The 15614-nt window shown below is 42.5% G+C and overlaps 1 protein-coding gene across 4 annotated transcripts in view; it reads right to left on the bottom strand.

The window, feature by feature from the left end:
- The window catches only part of aggf1 (angiogenic factor with G patch and FHA domains 1), an 82213-nt gene that overhangs the window by 10604 nt on the left and 55995 nt on the right, over positions 1-15614 (bottom strand). For all 4 annotated transcript variants that reach the window (XM_063049300.1, XM_063049301.1, XM_063049298.1 and 1 more), the window contains 2 exons: positions 8813-8940; positions 2448-2547 (listed from right to left, as the gene is read on the bottom strand). In XM_063049300.1, the coding sequence (XP_062905370.1) occupies positions 2448-2547; positions 8813-8940 (228 nt within the window). The remainder of the gene's footprint in view (positions 1-2447; positions 2548-8812; positions 8941-15614) is intronic.

The raw sequence follows: 15614 nt of genomic DNA, 5'->3' as shown, positions 1-15614 counted from the left end.
AAACAGGTTGAGTCTGTTGTCTAGATAGAAGCAAAGAGCTTTAAGGCCCTCCTGATGGGGTGATGAAGGTGTACAAGGACTGGACATGATCACACCCTTCTGATTCCTCAGTTCCAGCCATAAAACCTCAAGACGAGTTCCCGAGTTTGTACAGACTGAGCATTGCTGTGCCATTTTCCCTGACTAGTAACACCACCCCTCCCTGGTTAATCCCTCCTGCTCTACCATGTCTAAAAACGATAGAACCCCGGAACATTGAGCTGCTAGCCCTGCCCCTCCTGCAACCTAATCTCACTAATGGCTACAATGTCACAATTTCAAGTGCTGATCCGTGCCCTGAGCTCATCTGCCTTTCCTATACAGTGCCATGCAAAAGTTTGGGCACCCCGGTCAAAATTTCTGTTACTGTGAATAGCTAAGCAAGTAAAAGATGAACTAAGTACAGACCAGGCAGAGTGCCCAAACTTTTGCTTCGGGCCCTTTTCCTTTTTGTTATTTTGAAACAGTAAAAGATGGAAGTAAACAAGTTCTCTTGCTTAAAATATTAAAGAAATGTGTCATCTTTAACTTTATGCCTTTTGGAAATGGATGCCCAAACTTTTGGAAGCTGCCGTACATACAATCTCAGAACATTAGTCCAACCACGCTCAACCTTATGATTCCTGACTTTTCCAGAGGTCTGTCTTATCATTTGTCTCCACAACCACTACACTATCTGTTCTGGCACTCTGGTTCCCATCCTTCTGCAACTCTAGTATAAACTACCCCACTCCCCACCACCCCCCCCATCCCAATGCCCACCCATCCAGTACTGGGAAACCTTCTCACTAGGATATTAATCCCCCTCCAGTTCAGGTGAAAATTGTCTCCTGTACAGGTCCCACCTTCCCTGGAAGACAGCCCAATGATCCAAAAACCTGAACCCGACCCTCCTGTGCCAACTCCTTAGCCATGTGTTCAACTGTATGAGCTTCCTATTTCTGGCCTCACTAGCATGTAGCCAGTGGCAACCCTGAGATAACAATCCTGGTGGTCCCGTACTTTTAACTAAGCAACTAACTCCTTGAACTCACTTAGCAGAACCTCTTCATTCTTCTACTTACGTCATTGGTATCTATATGGACCACGCCCTCTGACTGCTCATCCTCCCACTTAAGAATGTCGAGAACCTGATCTGAGACGTCCCGGACCCTGGCATCAAGGAGGCATCATATCACCTGGGAATTTTATTCCTATCCACAGAGCCCCCTTTCTGTTCCCCTATCAAAGCTCGCCTCTTCTCCTCCCTTCCCTTAGCCATTGAGTCAGTCTGTGCCAGAGACATGACCGCCGTGATTTCCCGCTGCTAGATCATCTCCCCCAGCAGTATCCAAAGTGATATACCCGTTACTGAGGGGAGTGGCCACAGGGGTACTCTGCAGTGGCTGGTTAACCCCTTTCACACTCCTGACTGTCACCCAATCTCCTGCGTCTTACACCTCGGGTTTAACTGCCTCTTTATATGTCATGTCTAACAACTCCTCAGCCTCCTGAATAATGCGGAGTCAATCCAGTTCCAGTTCCAACTCCTGAACAACGGAGTGTTTGAAGCTGCAGCTGAACGCACTTCTTGCAGGTGAAGTCATCAGGGACACTGAAGATCTCCTTGCCTTCACACATCATGCATGAGGAGCATTCATCTATTCTGCCTGGCATCCCTAATACTCTAAATGTGCAATTATAAAAAAGGAAACAATAAATAAACTGAAAATAAAACTTCCTGCTGCCATCACGAAGGAGGTACAGGACCCTCAAGACTACACCATCAGATTCAGGATCTGTGTTACCTTTCAACCATCAGCTCTTGTATCAGAGGGAGCAACTTCACTCACCACAACGCTGAACTGTTCCCACAACCTAGGGACTCACTTTCAAGGTCTCTACATCTCATTTCTTGATATTTATTGCTTATTTAATTTTTTTTGTTTCTTTGTATTTTCTATGAATGTGTAAAAAAATAATCTCAGGGTTGTATATGGTGACATATATGTACTTTGATTAAAAAAAAATAAATTTGAACTTAGAACAGTTATAGCAGAAGACAGTTCAAACAGTTAAAATATTTTATCTACATGAACTTTAGCTAAAATCTTTATAAATACTCTACATCAATTTTACTATTTCTCCAACCGCTTTTTATTTCTGTAAAACTGCTGCTAGCTCTCTTGACAACAGAGGCTGATCACTAGGTTATAAGTTAAGGCAATGGATGTTTTCGTATAGCAATGATGCCAAAAAACTCTATGCATACAATGCAGTTAATGGCAGGTTTACCTGTAAGTGATCACTGAAAGGTGCACTGAATGTATTTTCTCACTCATTAGATCACTAGTAATAATGAGCAGATCACTATTCAGCTGGTTAATTCATTTACTTTAAAGTATGTTTTCTAGATGGAAAAAAATTACCGGCTCTTTAATTCCACAGCTTCCTTTACCAAGTCCTTCTCCTTTCTTCCAGCCCATCTTTTCCAACATTTTTCGTCCTTTGTTGTCATCACAGATTTCCCTAAAATGAATAAAGTCATTAAACCTGTAAATGTGTAAATTCTATTGATGAGAAAGCAATTTACTAGTTGGAGTATCAAAATTTACATTTAATTTCAATTGCAGATTATACGTAGAACTGCTTGTAATGGTTACCTAAATGTCAATAAGTTAGTCTTAACTGATTCTATTTATGAGGTGCTAAAGGTCCCTAAAAAGACATCATGTACCTGTATTCATAGCTAACATATTGGAAAAGGTCATTCATGCAGAGCCAGGACAAAGTTCTTTAGACTAAGATGCACAAAAATAAGAGATTCCCCCAACATCAATAACTCAGGCTTTGTATCTATTTAAAAGATTTGTTACATCTCTCTCATTACTACTGACCTGAAATTTCTGTCTAAATTGCTAACTTAATTTCCTAGAACTTCATCTACAAGACAATTCTAAAATGTAATGGGATACTTTAGTTTCAAAAGGTAAAGCTGGAGTATCAATGGTCAATGTCTTCCAAGACAAAAGAATCCAAATGCCATAGTGTGCAAAACCTTCATGTTGTACTCTACGAGGTCTACTTGAAATAAATTTATATCTATGACTTAAAAGTTGAGCAGGGAAGTAGGAGCACCAAGGCAAAGGGTTTCTAATTTTTTTTTGAAGTTAGTAGTAATATACAAATGCCAGCTGAATAGAATTCAGCCACAGACATTCAGACCTGCTCCATTATTCAATGCAACCAGAGGGCATAGTTTTAAGGGGCTTGGAAGCAGGTACAGAGGAGATGTCAGGGGTAAGTTTTGCTTGTTTTTTTTTTAAAAAAAAACGCAGAGAGCGGTGAGTGCGTGGAATGGGCTGCCAGCGACGGTGGTGGAGGCGGATATGATAGGGTCTTTTAAGAAACTCCTGGATAGGTACATGGAACTTAAGAAAAACAGAGGGCTATGGGTAACCCTAGGTAATTTCTAAAGTAAGTACATGGTATTATGCTGTAGTTGTCTAATATAGCTGCCCATTTGCAAATAAAATGGTGGAAATATAAAACTCAACAAGTTAACCAACAGTTGTGGAAGGTGTGAAATTTTCAGCTCATTAAACCTTTGTAGCATTTTCTGTTTTAGTCTCATTTTCCCCTCCCTCATCCTTACTGCTTTTAGGCTTTAAAAACACTCTGGTTGAGAATTCCTGCTGTTTGTTGTCAGGAGTTATATTTTTCTCATTTTCCTGTAATCAGGAAGTTATATAGGCTATTGAGTCTACCCAGAGTAGATAATCCCACTGCTCATTTTCTTGTGTCCCAACAATTCTTTCCCAACCCCTTCCTATCTACAGGAGGGACAATTCACAGTAGCCAAATTTACAAAGCATTTCTGTAATCTGGGGGCGGCGGCGGGGGGGGGGGGGGAGGAGATGAAATCATTATCTGAAGGAAATAGAGGAATGTGCAAATTTTACAGATAACACTTAGAAAACCAGGATCGAACCTGCGCTGCTGGAGCAGTGCTATTGTTTGTGAATTCCAAAATGTTTCAACCATCCAGGTGAAAGATTTTTTTCCCTAAATTTTAGTTCTAAACAGGTGATTCTCATACTGATAACAATGTACCTTAGTAATAAATATCTAAAAAGCAGAAGTCATTTGCCATTTTTTTTTTGATTGGTTTATTGTCAAATGTACTGCGATACAGTGAAAAGCTGGTTTTACATACCGTTCAGCCAGATCAGATCATTACACTGTGCATTGAAATAGTAAGAGATAACACTACAACAAATGCAGAATGAACTCTAACAGCTGAGAGAACGTACAATGCAGGTAAACAATAAGGTGCAAGGTAAGAACTTGTAAGAAAGAAACAGCAGTTGTCATGGGGGATTTTAACTTCCACATACATTGGGTGAATCAGGTTGGTTTAGGAAGTCTTGAGGAGGACTTCATAGAATGCATCCATGATGGCTTTCTTGAGCAGCGTGTTAGTGAACCTACAAAGGAAAATGCTATCTTAGATCTAGTCCTGTGCAATGAGACAGGTAAGATCAACGATCTTGTAGTCAGGGATCCTCTTGGAAAGAGTGATCATAGTATGATTGAATTTTGCATTCAGATGGAAGATGAAGTAGTTAGATCTAAAACTAGTGTATTGTGCTTGAACAAGGGAGACTACAACAGAATGAAGGAGGAGTTGGCTAATGTGGATTGGGAGCACAGGCTATTTGGTAGGACAGTTGAACAGTGGAATACTTTCAAAGAGATTTTTCACAATGCTCAACAAAAGTATATTCCAGTCAAAAGTAAGGACAGTAAGTATGGGGAGAACCAGCCTTGGATAACTAAGGAAATAAAAGATAGTATCAAATTAAAAGCTCATGTGTACAAAGTTGCAAAGAGTAGTGGGACACGAGATGATTGGGAAAACTTTAAAAAGCAACAAAGAACAAGAAATAAGGAAAGGGAAGATAGAGTATGAAACTAAATTAGCACAAAATATAAAAACAGATAGCATTAGTTTTTTTAGAAATATATAAAGCAGAAGAGGGTGGCTAAAGTCAATGTAGGTCCCTTGGAAGACGAGAAGTGGAAATTGATATTGGGTGATAAGGAAATGGCTGAGGCCTTGAACGACTATTTTGTGTTGGTCTTCACGGTGGAGGACACGTCTAATGTGCCAAAGAGTGATGTTATGGACGAAATGGGAGGTGAGGAGCTCGATAAAATCACTGTCACTAAAGAGATAGTGATGAGCAAACTAGAGGGCCTGAAGGTAGATAAGTCCCCTGGTCCTGATGGGATGCATCCCAGGGTGCTCAGGGAATTGGTGGAGGTTATAGTAAACGCGCTGGTTATCATTTACCAAAACTCTCTAGACTCTGGGCAGGTTCCGGCAGATTGGAAGACAGCAAATATCACAGCACTTTTTAAAAAAGGGTTGTAGGCAAAAGACGGGCAACTGTAGGCCAGTTAGCTTAATATCTGTAGTCAGGAAAATGCCTGAAGCTGTCATTAAGGAAGAAATAGCAAACATTTAGAAAGAAGTGGTTCCATTAGGCAGATGCAGCATGGAGTCAGAAAGGTGTGTCCTGTTTGACAAACTTACTGGAGTTCTTTGAGGACATAATGAGTGCAGTGGATAGAGGGGAACAGGTGGATGTCGTATACTTGGATTTCCAGAAGGCGGTTGATAAGCTGCCACACAAGAGACTTATAAATAAGATACGGATGCATGGAGTCAGAGGAAGTGTACTGGCATGGATAGTGGATTGGTTAACCAATAGAAGGCAGAGAGTTGGTATAAATGGGTGTTTCTCCGGTTGGCAGTCAGTGGTGAGTGGGGTGCCTCAGGGGTCGGTGCTGGGCCCGCAGCTGTTTACCATTTACATTGATGATTTGGAAGAGGGGACTGAGTGTAGCGTAGCAAAATTTGCTGATGAGTGGAAAAGAAAATTGTACAGAGGAGGTGTGAGTCTGCAGAGGGATACAGATAGGTTAAGTGAGTGGGCCAAGGTCTGGCAGTTGGAATACAACATTGGTAAATGCGAGATCATCCACTTTGGAAGGAATAATAGAAGAACAGATCATTGTTTAGATGGTGAAAGATTGCAGCATGCTGTTGTGCAAGGGACTTGGGAGTGCTTATTCATGAATCACAAAAAGTTGGCTTGCAGGTACAATAGGTTATTAAGAAGGCAAATGGAATGTTGGCCTTCATTGCTAGAGGGATTGAATTCACGAGCAGGGAGGTCATGCCGCAACTATACAGGGTACTGGTGAGGCCGCACATCAAGTACTGTGTGCAGTTCTGGTCTCCATACTTGAGGAAGGATATACTGGCTTTGGAGGCAGTGCAGAGGAGGTTCACCAGGTTGATTCCAGAGATGAAGGGGTTAACCTATGAGGAGAGACTGAGTTGCCTGGGACTATACTCTCTGGAATTCAGAAGAATGAGAGGGGATCTTATAGAAACGTACAAAATTTTGAAAGGGATAGATAAGATAGAAGTAGGAAAGTTGTTTCCATTGGTAGGTGAGACTAGAACTAGGGGACATTGCCTCAAGATTCAGGGGACAAGATTTAGGACGGAGATGAGGAGAAATTGTTTTTTCCAGAGAGTGGTGAGTCTGTGGAATTCTCTGCCCAGGGAAGCAGTTGAGGCTTCTTCACTAAATATAGTTAAGATACAGTTAGATAGATTTTTACATAGTAGGGGAATTAAGGATTATGGGGAAAAGGCAGGTAAATGGAGCTGAGTTTACGGACAGATCAGCAATGATCTTACTGAATGGTGGGCAGGCTCAATGGGTCGGATGGCCTACTCCTGCTCCTATTTCTTATGTTCTTAAGGTCATAACAAAGCACATTGTGAGATCAAGAGTTCATCTTATAGTACTAGGGAACTATTAGCAAGGACTGACTGATGACAGGTCAAAATTGCAGTCAATGGGATGAGTTGCAATGTAAAGGGGGGACAAAATTGAAAAGGATGATGAATACAGGATAGAAGGTGTTACATTTGAAAGCATGTAGTATACGGAATAAGGTAGAAGAACTTGTAGCAGTTAGAAATTGGTAGGTATGACACTGTGGGCATCACTGAGTCGTGGCTGAAAGAAGATCATAGCTTAACATCCGAGGATACATATTGAATCAAAGCGACAGCAGGTAGGCAGAAGGGCTGGGGTGGCTATGTGGTAAAAAAAAATAAAATCTTTAGAAAGAGGTGACATAGGATCAGAAGGTATAGAATACTTGTAGGTAGAGCTAAGAATCTGCAAGGGTAAAAAGACAAGATGGGAGTTATATACAGGCCTCCAAACATTAGCAAAGATGTGGGCTACAATTTACAACAGGAAATAGAAAAGGCATGTCAAAAGGGTAATGTTACGTTAGTCATGAGGGATTGCAATATGAAGGTAGATAGGTACAATAATTTTGGTGCTTGATCCCAAGAGGGGAGATTTGTACAATGCCTGCAAGATGGCTTTTAAGAGCAGCTTGTGGTTGAGCCCTCTAGGGGATCAGCTAGGTGAGGCAGTTACAGTGACGCTCAATAGCGACTCCTTCGTGTTCATCTATGAAAATAGCTGAATTTCTACCCATGATGGCTCTCTTTTTTCCTTGCAGGGTCGATGGGGTTCTGTTGAAGACCCTGACCTGGAATTACACTCAGACTTTTGTTCTTTGCTATGGCGGGACCCACTCCTGGGGATTCATGACTGGCCACCGCCTAGAAGATGAACACGCCTTCTGGGTTTTGAGGTTTCGTAGGCTTGTAGAGAGGCTGATTCTAAGCTGATGCTGTTGACTGAAGCGTTGTGAGAGAAAACCGAACATCGGGAATTGTTGATCAGCTGTTAAGAGGCTCTATACTCAGCAAAAGTGAGCAGAAAGGATGTGCTGAAAAGTGGAGAGGGTTCAGAGGAGGATCACCAGAATGATTCTGGGAATGAAATGGTTACCATATGAGGACTGACTGATGATTCTACTCACTGAAATTCAGAAGAATGAAACCTATCAAATGTTGAAAGCCTCGACAGAGTGGATGTTTCCTATGGAGAGGGAGTCTAGAACCAGAAAGCACATTCTCAGAATAGGGGGATGCCCATTTAGAATGGAGATGAGGAGGAGTTTTTTCAGCCAGAGAGTGGCGAGTCTGTGGAATTTGTTGCCACAGGCGACCGTGGAGGAAAGTCATTGGATATCTTTAAAGCAGAGGTTGATAGATTCTTGATAAGTCAGGGCATGAACAGTTATGGGGAGAAGGCAGAAGACTGAAGCTGAGAGGGAAATGCATCAGTCATGATGAAATGGCAGAGCAGACTCGATGGGCCAAATGGCCTAAATACACCTCTACATCTTATGGTCTTGTTTAATAGTCTTATAACAGCAGAGAGAAGCTGTCCGTGAGCCTGGAGACACGTGCTTTCAGGCTTTTGCATCTTCTGCCCAATGAAAAAGGGGAGAAGCAAGAATGCCTGGATGGGAGGGTCTTCAATTATGTTGACTGCTTTATTTTGACGATCTATTGCTTATTATTAACTTAAAAACATCATCTTCAAAAAAGAAATTCAAAGTGCAGTATAAAAGGGCGTCCGGTGAATTACAACAGCAATGCTACCTGATAAAGTAGTATGTACACTTAGTGACATTATTTCTATTGGATAATAGGAATACTTTATTTAAAATTGAGGTTTAGTTGTACTGTTTGTATTCCATATTCCATGCTTATATATATTTTGAGGAATTTATAAAATTTCTACCTCTTTTAGTTGCAGACTTATAATCTTATACTTACATATGGATTGAAGCAGGAGCATCATCTCTTTTGAAAATGCCATCACTTCCAATCTCCTGCCTACGTTTTGCAGCTCGATCCTTATATATCAAATTCTTCATTGATTTACCTCTTTCATATGCACTGTTCTAAATAAATGACGACAAATAAATTTATGGAGCATAACTGGCTTAGATAACACATACGTTTCAGAAAGAACTGGTATTATAGACACTTGAAATCCAGTTACATAAACATCCTGGATATTATAGTCATAGAGCTATAACTGGTGGGCCAAAGGGCTGTATCAATCACATCCATGCCCAGCATCATGTCCATCTGTAGTAATCCCACTTGTCTGCATTAATACCAAAACTCACTATGTTTTGCTCTTTCAAGTACCCGTGCAAATGTCTCTTCAGTATTGTTACCGTTCTTGCCTTCTCCATCATCGGCAGCTCATTTTACATACCGATTATTTGTACGAAAAATTCACCCCTCAGGTTCCCTTTAAGCCTCTGCCTTCTTATCTTAAAACTATGCCCGCTTGTTTTTTGATAATTCTTCCATTAGGAGACAAATTCTGGCTACGTATCTGTGCCTCTCATAATTTTATATACTTGTATCATGTCACTGCTCAGCCTTCTTTGCTCCAAGGAAAATAGGCCCAGTCTATCCAATGTCTCCTTATATACTCATTCATGTGAACAAAGGGTTGGGAACTCCACCCCCCTTGGAAGTTTTCATGTTTTATTGTTTTATATCATCAAATCACAGTGGATTTAATTTGGCTTTTCTGACGCTAATCAACAGAAAAGACTCTTTCTATGTCAATGGAACAACAAATTGGTCTAAATTTATTACAATTATTAAACACAAACATAATTACCCTCTTCAAGTTAGTATTTAGTAGATGCACCTTTGGCAGCAATAATGAGTCTGTTTGGATAGGTCTCTATTAGCTTTGCACATCTGGACACTGCAATTTTTCTCCATTCTTCTTTACAAAACTGCTCAAGCTCTGTTAGATTGCATGGGAATTGTAAGTGAACAACCCTTTTCAAGTCCAGCCACAAATTCTCAATTGGATTGCGGTCTGGACTCTGACTTGGCCACTCCAAGACATTTACTTTGTTGTTTTTAACCTATTCTGTGTAGCTTTGGCCTTTTGCTTGGGGTCATTGTCTTGTTGGAAAACAAATCTCTCAAGTCTCAGTTCTCTTGCAGACTTGCATCGGGATTTCCCTGTATTTTGCTGCATTCATTTTACCCTCTACCTTCACAAGCCTTACATTCAACATATTGTTTAGTCTGATGGACAAAAGCTCAATTTTGGATTCATCAGACCATAGAACCTTCTTCCAGCATGTCTCCCACATGCCTTCTGGCAAACTCTAGCTGAGACTTCATGTGTGTTTTCCCCCCAGCAATGTCTTTTCCTTTGCCACTCTCCCATGAAGCTGTCTTGGTGGCCTCCCTCACTAGTCTCCTGCATGGTCACTCAGTTTTTTTGAAGATGGTCTGCTCTAGGCAGACTTACAGCTGTGCCATATTCTTTCCATTTCTTGATGATTGATTTAACTGTACTCCCAAGAGATATTCAGTGACCTGGAAATTTTCTTGTATCCACCTCCTGGCTTGTACTTTTTAATAACCTTTTTGCAGCATTGTTTGGAAAGTCCTTTTGCCTTCATGGTACAGTTTTTGCAAGGATACTGACTCACTGGCAGTTGGACCTTCCAGATACAGGTGTGCAGTATTTTTACTACAATCATTTGAAACACCTTAAATGTACACAGGTGATCTCCATTAACTAATTATGTGACTCCTTAAACCAAATGGCTGCACCAGTGATGATTTGGTGTGTCATATTAAAGGGGGTGAATATTTATGTAATGAATTATAATGAATTTAGATTACTTTCTAGAGATGTGTTTTCACTTTGACATGAAAGAATCTTTTTCTGTTGATCAGTGTCAAAAAAAAGCCATCTTAAATCCACTGTGATTTAATGTTGTAAAACAATAAAACATGAAAACTTTAAAGAGGTGGTATAAATACCTTTATCAGGTCTTTCTTGCATTCCAGGGAATAAAGTTCATGTCTACGCAACCTTTCCTTGCAACTCAGGACCTCAGGTCCAGGCAACAATGGTATTGCATTTCGCAAAACTACAACTGTTGATAACCTATTGCTGATCAACTTAAAAACATTCATCTTCAAAAAATAAAACAAACTCGAAGTGCAGTACAGCCTCTTTTGCTCCAGAGAAAACAGGCCCAGCCTATCCAATGTCTCCAAAGCACTCCAAATTCAGACACCGTCCTTTGTAAATCTTTTCTGTACCCTCAAGAGCTTAATGACATCTTACAATAAACCAAGATAAATTATACTTAACACAGTCTATCTTGAAGTATCAGTGTTTACTGACTTCATAGTGTCTGCTTTGGAGGAAAGAGAGAAGAGAAAGTTGCACTTTTGATTAAGGGGAATGTCAAAGCTGTAGTCAGAGATGAAATTAATGAATTTTTATGGGTGGAGCTGAGAAATAAAAGAGGGATGATCACATTACTGGGATTGTACAATGGCTCCCCCAAGCAGTTAATAGGAATTAGAAGAACCTGTAACCCTTAGGTTCCGCCGGCAGCGTTAGTCTAGGGCAGAGGTAGGCAACCTTAAGCATAAATGATTTTCTAGCATGCGTTATTCATTAATTTGAGGCAAAACATAACTAGATGTATTTAAATGGATAATTCCCATATTTCAAGTTTTTTTTTATGGCATTTATCTGGCCCACCGTCTGCTCATTAATACGTGATCCGGCCCACAGAGGCAAAAAGGTTGCTGACCCCTGGTCTAGGGGGAAGACCGTCCCCAGCCCCACTATACTTGTGAAATCTCATTTGAGTGGATGCTGTGTGATGTTTTCCCCCTGTACAAATCACTACCACAAAATAACAAACAGATCACCATAAGCAGTTAAAGGTTTGAGCTTTATAATTCTTAATCTGACGAAAGGGTTAGTAAAGAAAACAAAAAGGGCCATTTTAATGAAACAGTCTAATATGCATGTTGGAGCTCACACTTTTCCTGTCCGTTTGTTCTCCATCGATTTCCCCTGGGTGTTGACTCCTGACCCCATTCCAACTCCACTCCATCCTGCAGTCTACAACCACTCCGTCCTGGCATCTTCTCTCGCCATCTTCTGCCGAACAAAAGCCTGCGAATCCCTCGCTCTCAACCACATAAGAAAGAAAACCACTCCCCCCATTGGATGGCGCACATTCCAAAGCCCTCGCTATCTCTAGTCATAACCCAAGCACACTGCTGCTACAGAGAAACCTTTCCCAGGGAGTTACACTCTCCCCCCCCACCAAATTCAGTCATGACCTCATGATTTTGAGATAATTTGCCAAACTTTCCTGCAAAACACAAAGTCCGACCCAGGTGTAAAAGGCAGTAACATAGCTCACCAAAGCGAAAGGGGACACACTCTGTTCCCCCGGTGCTACATAGGCTAGCCTATCCGGTGGTCTCCCGATTCTGAGAGACCTCCGCACCCCCTCATCTACCTCTTCATGTTCTGACACCACTGGGGATATTTCTGATCTACCTGGCAAGGCCTCCCCCGGCCTATCACTTGTGCACACCTGCAACTTGGATCCCTCTGTCCCTTGGCTGAGCCCCACTTCATGTTCTTCCAAGGTGAATCCAACACTATGAGGATGAGGTCATCCAGATACACCAATACCTCAAGCAAGTTCATATCTCCCATCATTTTCTCCATAACCCACTGGAAGGTTGCAGGGGCTCCCAATAAGCCCTGGGGCACCCCTTCGAACCGGAAGAATCCTAGTGAACATACAAATGCCATCTTCTCTTTGACAGACTCACTCATGGGGATTTGGTAATATCCACTCCTCAAGGCCAGCACACTGAGCCACTTCGCACCACTCAGACAGGTCAGCGCGTCTTTAGTCCTTGGGAGCATATACTTGTCAAGGATGGTCCATCTGTTCGGAGTCTTAAAGTCCACACACATCTGTACCTTTCCATTCTTCTTTCTGGCCACAACAACAACAACCGCATAGGGGCTTCGGGACTCGGTGATGATCCCAGCTTCCTTCAACTTACACAAACGCTGCTAAATGTCTTCCACCTCTGCAAGGGCCAGTCGCCATGACCTCTCTCTGACCGAAGTGTCCTTGGTCACCCGGATAGTGTGACGAGTGCTCTTGGAACAACCCACATCAAACTTGTCAGTGGAAAAGTCACCTTCCAGCTTCAGCATCTTCTCTACCAGCCTGCAGGTACCAGCGAGTCCCCGAAGTTGGAAGACTCAGCAGTCAACTTTCCCCCTTTTTCCACTAGTTTCTCTCCAGCTTGGGACACTAGACATTACCGTCACCGGGAAAAGATGTGCCAGGGCATCCCCTGCTTGAAGGTGACCTGCCTCTTCATAGTATTCCTGACAATCACTGCCATCCTGTGTGCCTGTACAACCGGGGGCGTCTGCAGTTCAGGCGACACCAGTACTCCAGCACCACTCCCAACTCCTCACTGTGGCCTTCTGGAGCGTCCACCAAGAGCAGCTCGCCCTCGGGCATTCTGGGAAATTTGGGGTTTCCCATTACTCTCGATACTTCCCCAGGCTTGGACTGGGTGAAGCACACAATCCCTTGTCTAAACTTGTTATCTGGCCTAATGCAGCTCGAAACACCGGGTGAACGGACAATGTTCTCAGGAAGCTCTCTCCAGCTTTCTCCTTGCACGAGCCTCCTCACAATAAGAACTGAAACACTGCCCTTCTCAACGGGGTCTGGACAAATTAGCGCAAATGCATCAAGGGCCTCAGCCGCTCCCACATCGGCCTCCAAAAACTCTAGCATCACTGACAAATAACCATCATACGGATATCACCTGCACTAAGACCCCAGATCTCTAGTGCATTGAATGGCATCAATGATAAATGTGTCAAATACTAGCTGTAAAATGAATGGTACAGCAAAGTGACTGCGACCCTGTGTCAAGTATGCCTCTAGCATAAATACCCTCTATCTGTAGTGATACACTGGAGCTTGGCCCCAATAAGCCTTCAGGAATATGGTTCTTTGCTTTCAGGCGTTCCTTGATATATTGCTGGGAATGTGTTGCCCCAATACGCCAGGCCATCGCCTAACTGGGTCTCTTAAGTTTTCCCAATGACTCTCTCTGCTTAAGTACCCGGGGGCTCACTCTTTGAAGGGTTTCCCGTCATTCACACTCCCGCCTGAAGTGTCCCTCTTCACCAGTTATAACAGACAACTGATCCACCTCAGCCACCTGAATGGCCCCTCTGTGTCACAAACAATTTAGCTGCCTCTCTGGCTGAAAGATGTAGGCAAAAAGCTTCTCCCTCTTCTCCTGATCCATGTTCTGAAACCCCGCCAAGAGCTCCATTGGGCTCCCTGTTCTGCCAAATGCATTTTTCAATGCTCCTATGTAATCGGCAGCATGAGTTAGGGGGTCCTAGAACTTGACAGCTCTCACCACATCAGGAGCCCACCCACTCAAACTTTCAACCAATCTATGTCACTTTACGTCCGAGCACTGCCACTCATCTAACAACTGAGTGGTCTGTTCCAGCCAAGTCTCATACTCCTCTTCCCCTTTATGGGTGGGCGTTATTACAGAGAATAGGTGGAGCATACCTTAGCTGGGACTTTGGACATGGGCATTTTTCCATTTATTCGCCAGAGAGATAAGGACGGATACTAACTCAGAATTCTCACTCTTCCCGGGGGGGGGGGGGGGCAGGGACTAATTAGACATTCCAAATCCAACCATTCTTCCCCTCACTCCTCAGAAACGATAGAACCCTGCCTTTGAAGTCTCTGCCCCCAGCTACGGGAAACGACTTGTGATTTGGCCCACTCCACAGCCATTACATCAGCGCTAGTCTGCAGTAAAACGAGGTCTATGCCCACCATCTTATCAAACCTCACTCCTCAATCATAACTTTGCTGACAACTTTAACAGTACTTAACAGGTGAATTAACAATTCATCCGAGTACAAATATCTACCCCACTCAACACGCACGCGTGAGAAATCGATAACCCCTGTGGATGAACACCACTGCTCCACCCCAGCAGCATCCCTACCAGCAGAGACTTAAAATACACAACCCACTGGTTTAATGCTCAGGGCAGTCACACAGCATCCAATGAAATCAATCCTGGAACGATACCCCCACAGTTGTCACCCTCAGTTTGGCTGGCAACATTAGTCTAGGGGAAGACAGTCTTCAGCCCCGCCAAATTTGTGAAATCTCGTTTGTGTGGACGCTGCGTGATGTTTTCCCCTATACAAATCAGTACCATGAAACAACAAAGAGTACACCATATGCAGTTAAACGATTGAGCTTTATAATTTTTAATCTGACTATAGGGTTAGTAAAGAAAACAGAAAGAAAAAGGGCTCATTTTAATGGAACAGTCTAATGTGCACATTGGAGTTCACGATTTTCCTGTCCATTCATTCTCCAATGATTTCCCATGGGCGTCATCGACTCCTGACCCCATTCCAAGTCCACTCCATCCTGCAGTCTACAACCTCTCCTTTCTGGCATCTTCTGCCGAACAAAAGCCCGCAAATCCCTCGCTCTCAGGGACACAAGAAAGAAAAACACTCCCCTCCCTGGACGCTGCACATTTCTTTTTTTTTTAATTTTATTTTTATTTGGATAAGGAGTTCACAATTATCATGTACTTTTTTCACACATATAACCTTTTCCATTTTTTTATATGTATAAAACTACAATTATTTATACATTCTTAAGTACAC

This window comes from Mobula hypostoma, chromosome 5 (genome assembly GCF_963921235.1).
Source record: "Mobula hypostoma chromosome 5, sMobHyp1.1, whole genome shotgun sequence".
In the NCBI taxonomy this organism is placed as follows: domain Eukaryota; kingdom Metazoa; phylum Chordata; class Chondrichthyes; order Myliobatiformes; family Myliobatidae; genus Mobula; species Mobula hypostoma.
The sequence above is the reverse complement of the archived record's forward strand: the minus strand, read 5'-3'. Positions and strand labels throughout refer to the sequence as shown.